This window comes from Lynx rufus, unplaced genomic scaffold (assembly GCF_022079265.1).
Source record: "Lynx rufus isolate CCGP_SWC_20201006 ecotype Redwood Valley unplaced genomic scaffold, mLynRuf1.p SCAF_7, whole genome shotgun sequence".
NCBI lineage: Eukaryota > Metazoa > Chordata > Mammalia > Carnivora > Felidae > Lynx > Lynx rufus.
In genome coordinates this window covers 63449666-63465635 of record NW_025814889.1, presented here as the reverse complement: position 1 = coordinate 63465635, position 15970 = coordinate 63449666, and the positions used below count along the sequence as shown (strand labels likewise).

The window sequence follows — 15970 nt, the reverse complement described above, 5'->3', positions numbered from 1 at the left end:
AATGAGAATCAAAAATTATGAGCCATTAATGAATAAATTCTTATATGTATGTAGATAATTTTAGGTAATTCAGGGATGTTAGGAACTGAATTTTTTTTTTCTCTCAAACTGTGAATTCTTAAATTCTGTAATCTCTGTGATAGTTCCTAAAAAGGAAAACACATTTCTTTACTTTGCCTTTGGTGTCCAGGATGGAATTTGCTTAGTATTACCTTATTACTGGTTTTATAAATATAATATCTTTTGTTTTCTGTAGACCTCTTAATAATATTTGTCTAATCCTGTTGATCAAATAGTGATAATTTCTTTGCAGTTAATAATGGTACTGATTTCATTTTATATACTATGTTCTTATAAAGTAAGAGTGGATTTTTTTTCTTGATGCCTTTGGCCTTATTTTTACATAGCCATTGTATAGGAATAAGAAAAGTCCAGTCTCTTGGTTGAATTTTTTTCTCCCAGAATTTAATTTGGAATAAGTGAGAAGAGATGATCCTATTTCTACATATATAATTGTTAAATGGGCTTAGTAGAGCATTAGCAGCAGATATGATTTTTTTTCTGACTGAAACCTGCATTTCTAGAGTAGGAAATTAGGTTTTTGAAAGTGGAAGAGGAAAAGAAATTTTAATATTGCTGACATGTTGACATTTAGGACCAAAATGGAAATGTAAGAATGTTCACAATAAGAAATACAATAATAAATATAATCTTGGCTTGATAATTATCTCTCTTCCTTAAAGAATTAAGGTGTGTTTAATATTGATCTGTTAGTAAAACTTTATTATCCCTGCTTTTGCTTCCAAGAATAGCATTTCCATTCATCTCTTTATATTTTAATCAGTTGTTTAAAAACAATCTTACGTTTAATTCTGTCTGCCCCACACCCCCAGGCTCTTGCTTTCCTGCTTTCCCCTCAGCCAACACAGGCTGAACACAAAGATTAACAGTTTGGAAAATGAACATCAGAAAGGCTATCAGTAAATACATTATTAATATTCCCCAAATTTGAATAGCCTATAGCCATTTGTTTTTTTTTTTTTCTCTTCTTAGAATATCTCTGAAGATGTGATTTTTTCTGTGATGTGTTATAAAGATGAGGATGAAGAACTGTGGCAAGAAGATCCATATGAATATATAAGAATGAAATTTGGTAATCGAGATGATTTTATTCCTCATTAGTCCCTTGATATGTAGAGTAATATAACTTAATTTATATTTTTAAGCAGATTTTATTGCTGTATTAAATTCCCAAAGTTCTGCTTTACATGATAAACTCTGAGGAGTTTGATGTTCTCTTGAGCCAGTGGACTTGAGGCCTTTGCGTGTAGAAGATGGAACTGTTTTGTTCACCCCTCTTAGGGGTGCTGAAGCAGTCATGGAGCCAGCTACAACGTTTTCTGTTTTGATGCTGATCTGGAGGGACCATCCCTATCTCTACCTTTGGGAATACCCATTTGTAGATTGGGTTGTTCTTAGTCTGGATCGTTTGGATTTCTGCATATTTTAGGAGCATTCCAATTTAGTATGCTTCTTTATCTTAGTGGCTAAGTATTCTAGAAGAGAGTGAGATTACCACTGTGTGGTCCCATTCTCTGGAGGTTCTTTTTGCTTGGATCTTTCTGGAAGTTACTGAGTTGTGTAGGTTGCCTGAGTTCATTCCCTTTTACCCTGGTTTAAATGAGTTGCTTCATGGAATACTGTCACTTAACATAGCAAAATGCTGTTTGAATACCTGTTTCTCCTGCAGCTTAGAGCCATTTGAGGGCAGGGACTTTATCTTGTTTATTTGCTTTATGTTGCATTCTCCATCCCTCCTACACCTCTCCATTCCTCTACTAGTATTTGGCTCTAGTCTACCTTCAGTAAATGTTGAAATAAATAATTGATAAAATTAGCCCTGCCCAAGTCATGATGAAGATAGTGACAACACGGTGCTTTTCCCTTGTTCGGCCAGGTGTCTCTGGCTACTTGAGTTCAGTCTGCTGGTATAGATGCTAAATTATTGGGTTATATTGTTTTTACAGTGCTTTGTACTTAGTATTGTTTGGTCTATTGAGTGAGGGAGTGCCTCTTGTCTTGGAGACAAAGTATGGGAAAAGCAAATGAATGAGAAACAGTATTTACCATCTGCTTTATCCCTCCATTCTACCATTTCCTTTTGAAAGTCATTTCACATATGCATGATTTATTTCTCCTTCCTAACGCTTTTGTTTTCTGGAACAGAGTGATTAGCCTATCTTTCTTCTGTCTTCTTCAAGATATTCTTTTAGTGTTTAGTTTTTCTTTAATACCTGTGTGTTTTTCTAATGTGCAGAGTATTTGTTTAGTGTTCAGGAAGCTATCATTATTTCACTTTTCATGTTGAATGAGATAGTATCTCAGTTTTTAGAAATACAATACTTAAGAGCTGTGAGTGTTGATTGATAGAATTTACATTTTATTGATTAAAATAATATGGACAATTCAAGACTAACTGAAGTATTTTTTGAAAAATAATCTTCTTTTGTGTACTAGAACATAGTGCCTACTATTTTTTTACTTTTGGACATATTGGATGCATATATTTTGGATACATATATTTTACTTTTGGATAGCTATAGGAAACAATAATTACAGAATCGTGTAATTTTCTTTTTACATTTTTGTCATTTATAGTTATTTACATGAACAAATTATTCTTATCTAAATGCATTGACTGATACTAATAATGTTTTTGGATTTGGTAAAAACTATGAGAGCTCACAGGTTCTTGATGTTACGACAGTATGGGTGTGACGCTGGCTTGGTCACTTATTTCTAAATTTTATTAAAAATTTTTTTAATGTTTATTTATTTTTGAGAGAAGGAGACAGAGGATGAGCAGGGGAGGGGCAGAGAGAGAGGGAGACACAGAATCTGAAGCAGGCTCCAGGCTCTGAGCTGTCAGCACAGAGCCGGATGCCGGGCTGGAACTCATGAGCTGTGAGATCATGACCTGAGCCAAAGTCAGACGCTTAACCGACTGAGCCACCCAGGTGCCCCACTTGGCCACTTATTGTGTGACTGTGGGCAAGTTACTTACCCTCTCTGAGATGCAGTGTTTTCAGCTATAAAATCAGCAATGCTAATAGTGTTGGGAAGATTAAGCAGGATAATAGTTTATTAACTTATTTAACTGCTTAGAGTAGAATATTAGATGGTTGTAAAATCTTAGCATAGTGCCTGCCAAAGAAGTAAGTGCCTGGTACAGTAGGTAATCTCATTAGTATAGTGCCTGGCACTCAATAAGTGATAGCTATTAGTATTATTACATTTGTATTTTATATTTTGGCAAAGACTTAGATTTTTTTTTTTTTATATATTGAAATATGGGCATATAAGATACTTTTCAAGTTTTCAGATTTTTATCTATAACTACCTATTCTGAAATTTGTGAAATTTTTCTTGACATTAAACAGTGTGTTTTAAATAGGTGTGTATTCAATAAATGCCCATTGAATACCTGCTAAATCTACCTGTTGACAGAGCTGAGCGCTGGCCTAGCAGTCCATCAAGGCTTTTACACTTGTGGTTCCTTGGCTTGGAGAGCTTTCTCTTTAGAATTCCATGTAGTTTTTTCTCCCTCATTCATTCAATTTCTGCTTAAGTGTTGCCCTAACAGAATTAAAGATGGTTTCCCTGACACCCCATTTCCCTCACTCTCCATACTCCATCACTCTCTTTCTCCTTATCCTGTTGTAAATTTGTTCTGAGCCTGACTTATTATGTGTGTCTGTGTGTATATGTGTATAATTGGTTTCTTTTTTTTCCACCATGTGAGCTCTGTGAGGGCCCTGTTTGTTTGATCTTTGTGTCCCCAGAGCCTAGAACAGTGCTGGCACATAGTAAGCATTAAATAAATTGTTGTTGTTTTTTGATAGAAAGCACTTTTCCTGTGAAACAGATATGCCAGCCATGTATTATCCTCTTTAATATGCTTGTTTAAAAGGACAGCCTACAGAGTTTGATAAATAATTGTTGTGCATGGGAGCACCGATACACCTTTAACTTTTTTTATGCTATAAACCAGTGTCATATGTGGACTGTTTTATTTTTTTGTTTTGGAATAGTGGTCAGTCAGGTTTAAAATCTATAATAAGTAATTGTATTTTTACTAATGTGGTTTAACCTTTTAAAATCTTAGATATTTTTGAAGATTATGCTTCTCCCACCACAGCAGCCCAGACTCTCTTATATACTGCTGCAAAGAAAAGAAAAGAGGTATGCAGTAATTCTTTTTAAATCCAAGATGGAGAGGTGCACTGTGTGGATTAGACACTCTGTTATACCCCTAGTATTTGACAAATTATATTATTCATTATAACCTATCACTTTAGGAATATTTTTCTGTCCTAGTAAGGGAAAAGGGTTGTTTTCTTAATTATAATTGCTTGATAAAACACAGTAAAATGGCTTTAGTTTTGAAAATTTGTACATCCTATTTAATACTATAGAAGTTGGGCAGTGAAAGCTCACGTAGACTAAAACAGATTCTTCTGTTTCTGTAGGTGTTACCAAAAATGATGGCATTCTGTTATCAAATCCTGACAGACCCGAACTTTGACCCTAGGAAGAAAGATGGAGCCCTGCATGTGATTGGTTCCCTTGCTGATATTTTATTGAAGGTTCAACTACTCAAAATATAATTTACTTGAGCATAGGCAAATGAGAGGATATGACAGTTATGAATAATTTAAAACTTGTGACTGCTTCTGCATAATTGATTTGACTGTAAACATCCTTTTCTCTGTCACCTGTTTCTTTGATTAAAACAAAAATTTTACTTTGTCAGTTTTTCAGCATGAAACTGTTGCTAAATTAAAAAAGGATGCAATATGACTTTAGTGTTATTGCTGCAAAAGTCAATCAGTATCAAATTATTTTGTAAGGTACTATTTCTTGTTTTAAAACCTACAATATGTAGGTCAAATAATTTTATAAAATTACACATAGAAGTATACTAAGCAAAGTCATAATAAACACTTTATTTGGTTGTGATTTTTATATATGAAAAAGGCATTGATAAGTTAAAACTTCATATCTATCTCCTAACAGAAGAGTTTATTCAAGGACCAAATGGAGTTGTTGCTACAGAATCATGTATTTCCACTATTATTGTCTAACCTGGGATATCTTCGAGCTAGAGTAAGTTTTCCATATTTCCATTGTGTTTCTTAAAATGTTCATTTGTGGGACACCTGGCTGGCTTAGTTAGAGGAGCATATGATTCTTGATCTTGGGGTTGTGAGATCAAGCTTCACGATGGGTATAGGGATTATTAAGAAAAATAAACTTTTCTTTTTTTTTTTTAAGAAAAATAAACTTTAAAAAATGTTCATTTGTAAGATATTTTTTGAACTAAATGTTTTTGGATAAATTGACCTTTTACCATGTATTGGAACAAAATGAAGTCAGTCAGACTGTCCCTTATGGTCACATAAGCTGAATAAAGAACAAACTAATAAATAAAGGATTTATGGATTCTAATTCCAGCTGCTTTAAATTTTCACTCTAGCCCCACTTGCTGCATTCATAAAACATGGAGTGAGAGGGATAATGTTATAGCAATAGTACAGTGTAAATTTGTAAACTGATTAATTTTCAGTGTCCAAAACAGCCTGAAATTCTAGTTTGGCTAAAACCTTAATTAGTACAGATAGTATATTAGGTCGATATGCCTTAGAAAAATGGGGAAGATAATAATTCACATAAACTTATTTGTGTTCTAAGTGTATATGACTTCTAGAATCAATATCTTTTATGGAGAAATAAAAATAGAACTTTAATTCGAGAGCCTAGTGTTTATCTTTATAATTACATCAACACAAAAAATGTCTTGCTATAAAGAACATACGTTAACAATGTCTTACACACTAAAGCCTTTTTATAAACAGATGGCAACATTCACTGGAGAAGTATTTGGGCACATGTAGGTTAGAGGTATGGAGGGCATACAAGTGTTTTTATAGGTAGGCTGTAACCTTTGACAGGCTGTGTGAATTGTAATTCTCTTGCTAAAAGTCTTTTAGCAGTAAAACAAATTACCGTTAATTGTGTTTTATGTACATGGAGAATTAAAGTAATAATATGATTCTGTGGTCTAATAGTTTAAAGTTTGGTAATCTATATAAGATTTAAAATTCTTCATACCTTATATGAGCAAAAAAGTTTGCTAAGTCCTTACATGAGTAAGGGAAAATAATATTTCATTTGTTTGCTGGGAAGGCCAGCAAATGAAAGTTAAACGTTGGTTTGTAGTAGCTCTTACATGTAAATAACACATTAGTTATGACTCATAATATTTATTAAGCATAAACAGGATTTCTTTTTTCAGAGACGCTTCAGTTAGGCCCATTTTCTTTTCCCTGTGAAAAATTGCGTATAGATAATTTAGAAGTAACAACTGCCTTTTTAAATAAAAAGAGTGGGAAGTCCAGAAGTTAAAAACTATGGGTAATATGCTACCCTCCAAAAACAAACAGTACTTGGTAGAGTTAATGATATTTTACTAAGAAGTTCTTATGTGCATGACTTTATTATAGAATGCCACAATCCTAACAGTTTCCTACTTAATTTCTTCTTATAGTCCTGTTGGGTACTTCATGCGTTTAGTTCTTTGAAGTTTCATAATGAGCTCAATCTGAGAAATGCAGTCGAACTGGCAAAGAAGAGCCTGATTGAAGATAAGGAGATGCCTGTCAAAGTTGAAGCTGCCCTTGCTCTTCAGTCATTAATTTCTAACCAGACACAAGGTAAAGCCAAAAATATCTTTTAAAGGGTTTATGTTATTTTATTTTTTGAAATCCTTTCTTCTTATCCTTAAGGATGATTTCTCTGAGTCTTCAGGTGCAAGGTTTAGATTTCTGAGCTTTTGTTCCCTCAGAATTTTATAGCAGTTTATCCTTGCCCTTTTCAGGAGTTCCTGTTGACTGGTCTCCAGAAAAATTTTGGATTAGGAAATAAGTTGATAGTTATTGGCCGCTGGGGTAGGCTGGGAATCAGGAGACCTGGTGTCTAATTTTGATGGTGCTACTAGGTTGCTGTGTAAGCCTGTGTAGAGGCATACCATCTGTCAAGGGTTAGCTTTCCATATATTTAAATTCAGGGGATTGAACTAAATGGCCTCAAGAAACCTTTCAGCTCTAGGACTCTGATTCTACTAGTTTTGAAAGTAGCAAGTGGAATTTCTGGTGAGTGATAACACAGATAACTCGTTTGTTCAGAAGAATATTCTGTTCAAAGTTCAAGTAAACCTTGGGAAGTAAATTCAGTTTTATGAAGTACATGAATCTAATTTACTTCTGTTCAACAGTGTTTCAGTGGGAAGACTGAATATTATACAAGGACGTGTGGGAGGAGGTATTCGGCATAGTTTTTATGTACATGATTTTTTATACTTATATCTTGATATATACATGTTCTGTAAGTCATCCTGATGATAGAACATTTGTATAATTAGAATTTCTCAATGAAGGGTCTTGGCATTTTGGGCAGGACAGTTCCTTCCTCTGTAGGATTGATTACCTCTAATTAAGGGGAAGTGGATGTGTTAGTGAAGATTATTTTGGTATAGCTTTTAAAAAATTTTTTTTATTTTGAGAGAAACAGAGAATGTGCTGTGGGGAGGGACAGAGAGAGAGGGAGACAAAGAATCCCAAGCAGTCTCTGTGCTTCAGTGCAGAGCCTGATGCGGGACTTGAACTCAAACTGTGAGATCATGACCTGAGCCGAAACCAAGAGTCAGACGCTTAACTGACTGAACCACCCAGGTGCCCTGGTACAGCTTTGTATCTTATACCATAAAGCAAGTATCTGTCAAGAGCCTATTACCCTGTGTCACTTAACCTTGTGACCAAGTTAATTCCTATCGCCAATTTTGAATACCTAATTTTTTTACTCATTTTGTTTGTTTTATTGCATTAGCTAAGGAATATATGAAGCCACACGTAAGGCCTATCATGCAGGAGCTGTTGCACATTGTTAGAGAGACAGAAAATGATGATGTTACTAATGTTATCCAGAAGATGATATGTGAATATAGTCAAGAAGTAGCTTCAATTGCTGTTGATATGACCCAACATTTGGTAAGAATCGGCAAAGTTTTATGTTAGTTTGAAAGTAAATTCAGCCTTGAATAATAAAAATAAAAGCCTTGACTAATCTAAGTAAATTGAATTCCAAAATTTGGAGTTCAGTTTTATATGTAATTGAAATGTTAATATAAAAATGTTTGCTTTAGTAATTCTGACAGTTGTTAATTTCTATATTTAATTAGACTTAAATCTAATAACATTGGGATCATTTCATCTGTAATATTCTGAGATTTTACAATGATGTACTTTGTGAGCTTTTTAAATTTTCATTTTGTGGGTTTTGAATCTGGAAACTCATTTCCTTCAGTTTTGGGCAATTTTTGTATTACTTATTTGATTAATTTCTCCCTACCATTTTTTTTTTTTTCTATTCTATAGTTCTGATAAGGAATATTGGATCAGGACCGAGTCTTTAATTTTCTTACCTTTTTTTCTCTTGTCTTCCATGTCTATCTATCTTTTTTGTTTCATTTTCTAGGTGATTTCTTAACTTTGTCTTCTACCTTCTATCAAATTTTTCACTTGACTATTGCTAGATTTCAGTTTTCTTAGACTTGGGGCTTATTTGTTTAATGACAACCACAAGTAAATAATAGCTAATTGTTATAACTAATGTATATTCCATTCTAGTGACTAGATGAGGAAAAATTGGCTGTACTTAAAACATGATAGTCTATCATTGATTTACTTGGTAAAGTGTGTAACTTATGTTTGAGCAATGCTGACGTCTAGATGAGTGCCACTGCCCTTTTATTAACTTACAACAACAACGAGGGGTAGGTATAACATTACTAATTGTTGAATATGTTTACATTATGTTCATAGGCTGAGATATTTGGCAAAGTCCTTCAAAGTGATGAATATGAAGAAATCGAAGACAAAACAGTAATGGCGATGGGAATTTTACATACTATTGATACTATCTTGACAGTTGTAGAAGATCATAAAGAGGTGGAATTTGTGTTTTATTATGTCATTATAGTACCATTAACTGAAATTTATATAAATCAATGGGCATGACTTTAAAGCTGCTATTTAGGGGCGTCTGGGTGGCTCAGTTGATTAAGTGTCTGACTCTTGGTTTTGGCTCAGGTCATGATCCATGGTTCATGAGTTCGAGCCCCATGTCAGCTGTGCTGACAGCTGCAGAGCCTGCTTGGGATTCTCTGTCTCCCTCTCTCTCTCTGCGCCTTCTCTGTTCTCTCTCTCTCTCTCTCAAAATAAATAAACGTTAAAATTGCTATTATATATGTTGTTAGATTTTAAAAATTACCTTCAAATTTTCAAAGGCCATATTAAAATGATTGAGGGGGGAAATATTACATGTTGTTGTAAGGTATATAGGACATTTCTGTATTATTAAACTGAGTTTAGTTCATCACATCTGTGTTCCAGGCTAGATTTTGGGGGAATATCAAATTGAATAAGACATGAACTCTGCCTCTTGGAACCCACAGTCTAGTCTTCTTGTAGAGAGTGATAGCCATTCAATCACAGTGGCAGATATTAAGTAGTGGAACAAAATTCAAATGTAAGAAACATCATGAGAATGGAAGGGAAGAAGAACTTAAAACATCATCTTTCTTAAACTGAATTCCAGAACAATATTGGGAGAAGAATTTGTGCAGATAGTTATTAGGTGCTTTCCCCTCTGTTCACTGATAGGATTTTACTAGTGTCACCATGAGATCACTAGAGCTGGTAATGGTAGTGTCCTTTTGCAGAAGTGGAAAACAAGTTTATGTAGTATCAGGAGTCTTGCTCATGGCCATAGAGTTTTGGGTTTGCATTCAGATTATTCTGATAATATATCCATTTATCTCCACCTGAAACCTGCCACCCTCCTCCCCAAGTATTACATTGCCTCTCAGATTTGAGTTGGTTCCTTCTGTGAGCTTAGGCTGACTTGCTCAGCAATGGCGGCAGCTCCTGTTTCATACAGTGGGACTTAGGAAGCAGGTGGTGGTTCTTTAAATAGCATTGTTAAACCCCGTGGCTGTTGATTTATCCTGTGTTTATCACACACCAGTGGAAAATTACTGGATTCTTAAAAACAGTTCGATATTCTTCTCCTGGGCAGGCCTCCTTCACCTAAAAAGGCTTAATGTGAATTTTTATTCCCATATTCATTATTTTATTTTTGTATTCTTGTTAAAACTGGATGGGCCATTCAGGAACAGCGAGATGTTTCAAATTACAACAAGCATACTTAAGGATAATTCTTTTGCCTTATATGCAGAACTTGTATTTTTAAATTTGGAGACCTTAGAAATCTCCTAATCCAGTTTTCTAAAATATGTGTGTGTCGAAGATGGGCAGTAGTAAAATGAGCAGCAGGATTAGTTTGAAAACAAAACAGTACTTTACCTTTTTGTTTTAATATTTTTACTCTTGATACTAATTTTGCATTTCAGATAAAGTTAAAGGAGCATGTGAACTTACTGTGATTATCAAAGGAGGCATGGTTTAAAATTGAGAAGCACTAATCCAATCCAGCTTCCTTACCTATGAAAAAAATGTGAAGCCTTCAGTGAGTGGCTTTACGAAGGTCATAGATAATTAGAGGCAAAACAAGGAGTAGAATCTTGGTCTCCTGACTGCCTGTCTTGGGATTTTGAACTTTGGCTTATTAAAAGCAAACTTTGAGAAAAGTCTTTCCTTAAAAGGAAAAATCACATGTGTATGAATACATGCACACTGAGTATATGCAGAACAAAATTAGAAATCTAAACCAGATGTTTACGTATATGCAGTTTTCTTTAATGATTTAAATATATTGACAAATTTTCAGACTGGAGATTTTGGATCATTTGAACTTTAACAGAGTGCTTTAAAGCTGAATATTCAAAGAATATGCTCAAAAGTTGAAATAGGATACTTAGATGGACAATGTAACCCATGATGGAGTTTAATTTTTGCTTATTTAAAAATATTTAGTACAACCTGTGTTGAAAAATTCAAAAGACATGAAAAGGTATTCAGTGAAATTTCACCTTCTCACTCAGCTCCGCAGATGTCATTCTCCTCTGTGGAGGAGGTAGTTCCTCTCCTAGGTTTTTGTACCCTTCCAGAGATATTTTCTCTTATAACGTCTAAGTAAAAAAAAATGAGTGTGTATTTTTTTCTTTTATGAAAATGATAGTATACAGTTTTTATCTGCCATTTTTGAATTATGTCTTGGTGATCCTTCCATAATTATTAGCCACTAAAGTTAGTATTTTTAGTAGTTGCATAATCTTTCTTTATGTGTCAGTTTATTCAACCAGTCCCTCATTAATGAATATCATTTAACTGTCCCTTCCTAAACGGACCTTTGGTTATTACTAATCACAAACATTGCTGCAGTGAATGGCCTGTTACATGTCATTTGCACAGGTAATAATATGTCTGGAGGACAGATTCCTTGAAGTGGACTTGCTGGGTCAAAGGATCTTGAGAGATAATTGCTAACTTGGCCACATTACACTCCTCAAATCAATGTATAGCAGTGCCTCTCTTCCCAGCTAATACTTTTTGATCATTGCCAGTTTGATAGGTGAAAAATGGTAATCTTGGGCTTAGAATTTGTACCCTTCTCATGTATGAGAGTTAATATCTTGTTATAAGCTTAAAGTCTGTTTGTATTTCTTTTTCATGACCTTTGCCTTTTTTTCCTCTTGACTTGATTTCACGGGAGCCAATTTGATATTTGTCTGTGATACCATTTGAAAATAATTCCCTCAATTTTTCATTCATCTTTGACTTTTCCCTACACTATGCAGATATTTTTAATTTTTGAAATCAAATGGCTCAATATATTTGTTTCTGATTTTTGGGCTTTGAGCCATTTTCCATCTTCAGGATTATACACAACTTCTTTTCATTTCTTCTCGTATTTCTGTGGCCCAAGTTTTCACGTTGAAATCTTTCATTCACTAGGAACTTACTTTGTTGTAAAATATGAGGTTAGGAACTAATTTAATTTATAATTTTATTATGGATTTAACTCTCACTTCCATCATTTGTCTACTTTTCAGAATTTCTTGGTTATTTTTTTCACTTGAAATTTAGAATTGTCAACTTAACCCTCCAAAAAAGTTTTGTTGATGTTTTTACTGGGTTAGTATTTATAGAGTAAGAGTTATCATGGTGGATTTTATTTTATCTTTTATTTTATTTTTATTTATTTTAATGTTTATTTATTTTTGAGAGAGCACAAGTTGGGGAGGGACAAAGACAGGGGGCAGAGGATCCTAAGCGGGCTGTGTGCCGACAGCAGCGAGCTTGATGTGGGGCTCGAACTCAAAAACTGTGAGATCATGACCTGACCGGAAGTCAGATGGTCAACCAGCTGAGCCACCCAGGCACCCCAGTTATCACGATGGATTTTAAACTAAATGTTTAAATTTGTCTTTAGGTTACTCAGCAGTTAGAGAACATCTGTCTGCGGATCATTGATCTCGTTTTACAGAAACATGTAATTGGTAAGTTCAAAGGTAGAGTAAAAAAGTTAATTGATATTTTTTAACTTGGTAAACTTAAAGTGCATTTTTAGCCCTTCAGATTCAACAGTATGGACAATTTTGAGGGAGAGAAGCTTTCATTTTCTTCTGTTTTTTGGATATACTTTCGAGTATTATATATCTGTATTTTCATTTAGAGAAAAATTTAATACATCCAATTAAGAATTCCTAGTCTTGGAATTGAAAAATGTGAAATGATAGATCTATGTCTTTTCAGAAGTATGAAATAATTATTGTTCTGTTATCTATTATAGAGCCCAACTTCTGAATAGAACCAGTAACTAATAGAATCAGGATGTTACATTAGATGGGAATTTGTAGAAGAGGCTATTTTTCCAGTATCCAAGCACTTTGCAGGTGGCAGCCCCCAGTCCTGTTCCCTGGAGAGTGTTGCAGCCTATATAGTGTGCAGACAGAAAGCTGAAAGAAAAGCGTGTTACTGCTTAAGAGCAGTTGTCTCTAAAATTTTTCTCACTCACACCATTGATAGAAAATTGAGCATGCATTTCTAATATATGTGAATGATATTTGAATACAAGTTATAGGCAATATATATGTTATGAAACCACATTTACATATATAAAAACAGAAATGTAGAAGGATGGGATTAAATGTCTATATAAAGTGTTCTAATACACATTATATACATATATACACACACATTTTTATACTATGTATATATTATATACATATATCTATGTATCATTTCCCATTTCAGTACACTGCCTAGGGTACATACCCCTTACTTTTGAAATCATTGCTATAAAGCTGTAGTTCTCAAACTTTGGTATGCATAAGAATCACCAAGGAGCTAGTTCAAATGAAGATTTCTGGACCATAACCCTAGAGATTCTGATAAGCAAAAAAAGAACATACTCATTTATGTCTTTATTCATGGAAGAGATTGTAACCAAAAATTCTCCATTTAAAGTAAAGCGATCTGGAGGAGTGACACTGTGAAGTAAGATAAAGAGAAATAGTTTATACTAACTTTTTCATCTGTCTATACCAGCTATTTGATTTGAGCAATTGAAATGTCAGGATGTTAAGGAAAGGGGCCTATTTTTGGGTGTAGTGAACAGATGAGAAAGCCATGGCTCCAGTTGCCTGTCTAGTATCTCATTCCTAGCTTTAAGGTGACAGGTGGTCTTTTCTTGTGTTTTTAGTTGTGATGTAATGTTAATGACCCTTTTTGAACCAATATTTGGCCATGCAGGATCTTAGATTAAAAAAAAAAAAATAGGGGGCGCCTGGGTGGCTTGGTCGGTTAAGCGTCCGACTTCGGCTCAGGTCATGATCTCACGGTCCGTGAGTTCGAGCCCCGTGTCGGGCTCTGTGCTGACTGCTCAGAGCCTGGAGCCTGTTTCAGATTCTGTGTCTCCCTCTCTCTTTGCCCCTCCCCTGTTCACGCTCTCTCTCTGTCTCAAAAATAAATAAAAACGTTAAAAAAAAAAAATAGTTCTGTAAGATGTCATGGGCCGAATCTGTTTTTCTGGGACCCCCACCACAGCAGCCTGACTTTGTTTGTGTCCGTGGTCCAGTCTCTTTCCATTGTCCTACTTTCCTTTTCTCCATTGCCTGTTTTCATTGCTAATTTACTTATAAGATTTCATTTATTATTAAAACCTAGGTTTAGCTATTACTGCTTTATCTGCTTTATCTTATGCAGGAAGTGAAAGTTAGTATAATCATCCCACCCTAAGAGTCTTCTTGATTGAGAATGATTGAAATAACTTTTGGCGAATTCAAGCATAAATGGAATGTAGTGGAAGGATGTTTGGTAGCTCACTGAATCCATGAGAAGGCTGGAATTGGCTGGAGCCAGCATGATTGTGCCATAGAAGTGGTCTGCTGAGAAAGTCAGTGCTGTCTTTGTCCACACTGGGTCCTAGATTGCTGCCCACCACAGTTCAGCCTCCAGCACAGCTGCAAAAAGTAATCTGCAACAGCTTTGTGCCTTCTAGTTTCTCTGTCAAGTTTCAGAGTCCTGGTCTTCAGCATCTGAGTATCGGGTTGTGCACACGTGCTGAGCGTGTGCAAGGAAATACTGGGCTCCTTTTCTGTCTTGAGCCTTTATAAAGTTAGGAAGAGGCGTTTGCTCTCCTTTTCTCCAAGGTGTGGGGTAATGATGAACAGAACTTTCAGATGTTTCATATTCAGATAATGCTGTTTTTCAAGTGATTGTCTTATGTAACAAGTTCTTTCCCAATATCTGTAATTTACATTTTATTTTGTTCTTGGTAAGGCAACTGTCTGTCTTATCAGCTTTTGAATATATTGTTTGTTTGTTTTTAATATTTATTTTTTGAGAGAGAGAGAGAGAGAGAGAGAGAACGAGTGGGGGAGGGGCAGAGAAAGATAGAGGATCTGAAGCAGGTGAGGAGAGCCCAAGGCAGGGCTTGAACTCACAAACCTTGAAATCATGACCTGAGCTGAAGTTGGACTCTTAACTGAGCCACCCAGGCTCCCCATGTATATTGTTTTAAATAATGCTACAGGGTCACCTGGCTGGCTCAGTTGGTTGAATGTCCGACTTCTGCTTAGGTTATGATCTCAGTGTTAGGTTTGTGGTTTCGGGCCCCACATTGGGTTCGCTGCTGTCAGCATGGAGCCTGCTTTGGATCCTCTGTCCCCATCTCTCTCTCTCTCTCTCAAAAATAAACATTAAAAAAATTATATTACAGAAAAAACCTCCAAGCTTCCAGAGTGAATATTAGTTCCTTTTATTTTTTTTATTTTATTTTTTAAAAAATTTTTTTTTTCAACGTTTATTTATTTTTGGGACAGAGAGAGACAGAGCATGAACGGGGGAGGGGCAGAGAGAGAGGGAGACACAGAATCGGAAACAGGCTCCAGGCTCTGAGCCATCAGCCCAGAGCCCGACGCGGGGCTCGAACTCACGGACCGCGAGATCGTGACCTGGCTGAAGTCGGACGCTTAACCGACTGCGCCACCCAGGCGCCCCTAGTTCCTTTTAAATAGGAGGGGCGCCTGTGTGGCTCAGTGGGTTGAGCATCCTACTTTGGCTCAGGTCATAATCTCACAGCTCCTGAATTCAAGCCCCACGTCAGGCTCTGTGCTGACAGCTCAGAGCCTGGAGCCTGCTTTGGATCTGTGTCTCCCTCTCTCTCTGCTCATGCTGTGCCTCTCTTTCTCAAAAATAAATAAACATTGAAAATTAAAATAAATAAGAGGGAAAAAATCTTTGAACTTAAAAGACTTTTGCTCAGTGATGAACATGGTGGGAATTATTTGAAAAATTTTCTATTGAGATTTGCATTTTCTGATTGTATGTTTAGATATGATGTACTTTTGACTGAGAGCAATAAGAAATATATATGCAAATACATACAT

The 15970-nt window shown here is 35.3% G+C and overlaps 1 protein-coding gene across 1 annotated transcript in view; it reads left to right on the top strand.

Moving 5' to 3' along the window:
• IPO8 (importin 8) overlaps positions 1-15970 on the top strand; it is an 80942-nt gene that overhangs the window by 26817 nt on the left and 38155 nt on the right. Inside the window, exons 10-17 of the mRNA XM_047065859.1 lie at positions 1054-1153; positions 4166-4242; positions 4530-4646; positions 5077-5166; positions 6608-6773; positions 7945-8105; positions 8940-9065; positions 12511-12577. Of these exons, the coding sequence (XP_046921815.1) occupies positions 1054-1153; positions 4166-4242; positions 4530-4646; positions 5077-5166; positions 6608-6773; positions 7945-8105; positions 8940-9065; positions 12511-12577 (904 nt within the window). The remainder of the gene's footprint in view (positions 1-1053; positions 1154-4165; positions 4243-4529; positions 4647-5076; positions 5167-6607; positions 6774-7944; positions 8106-8939; positions 9066-12510; positions 12578-15970) is intronic.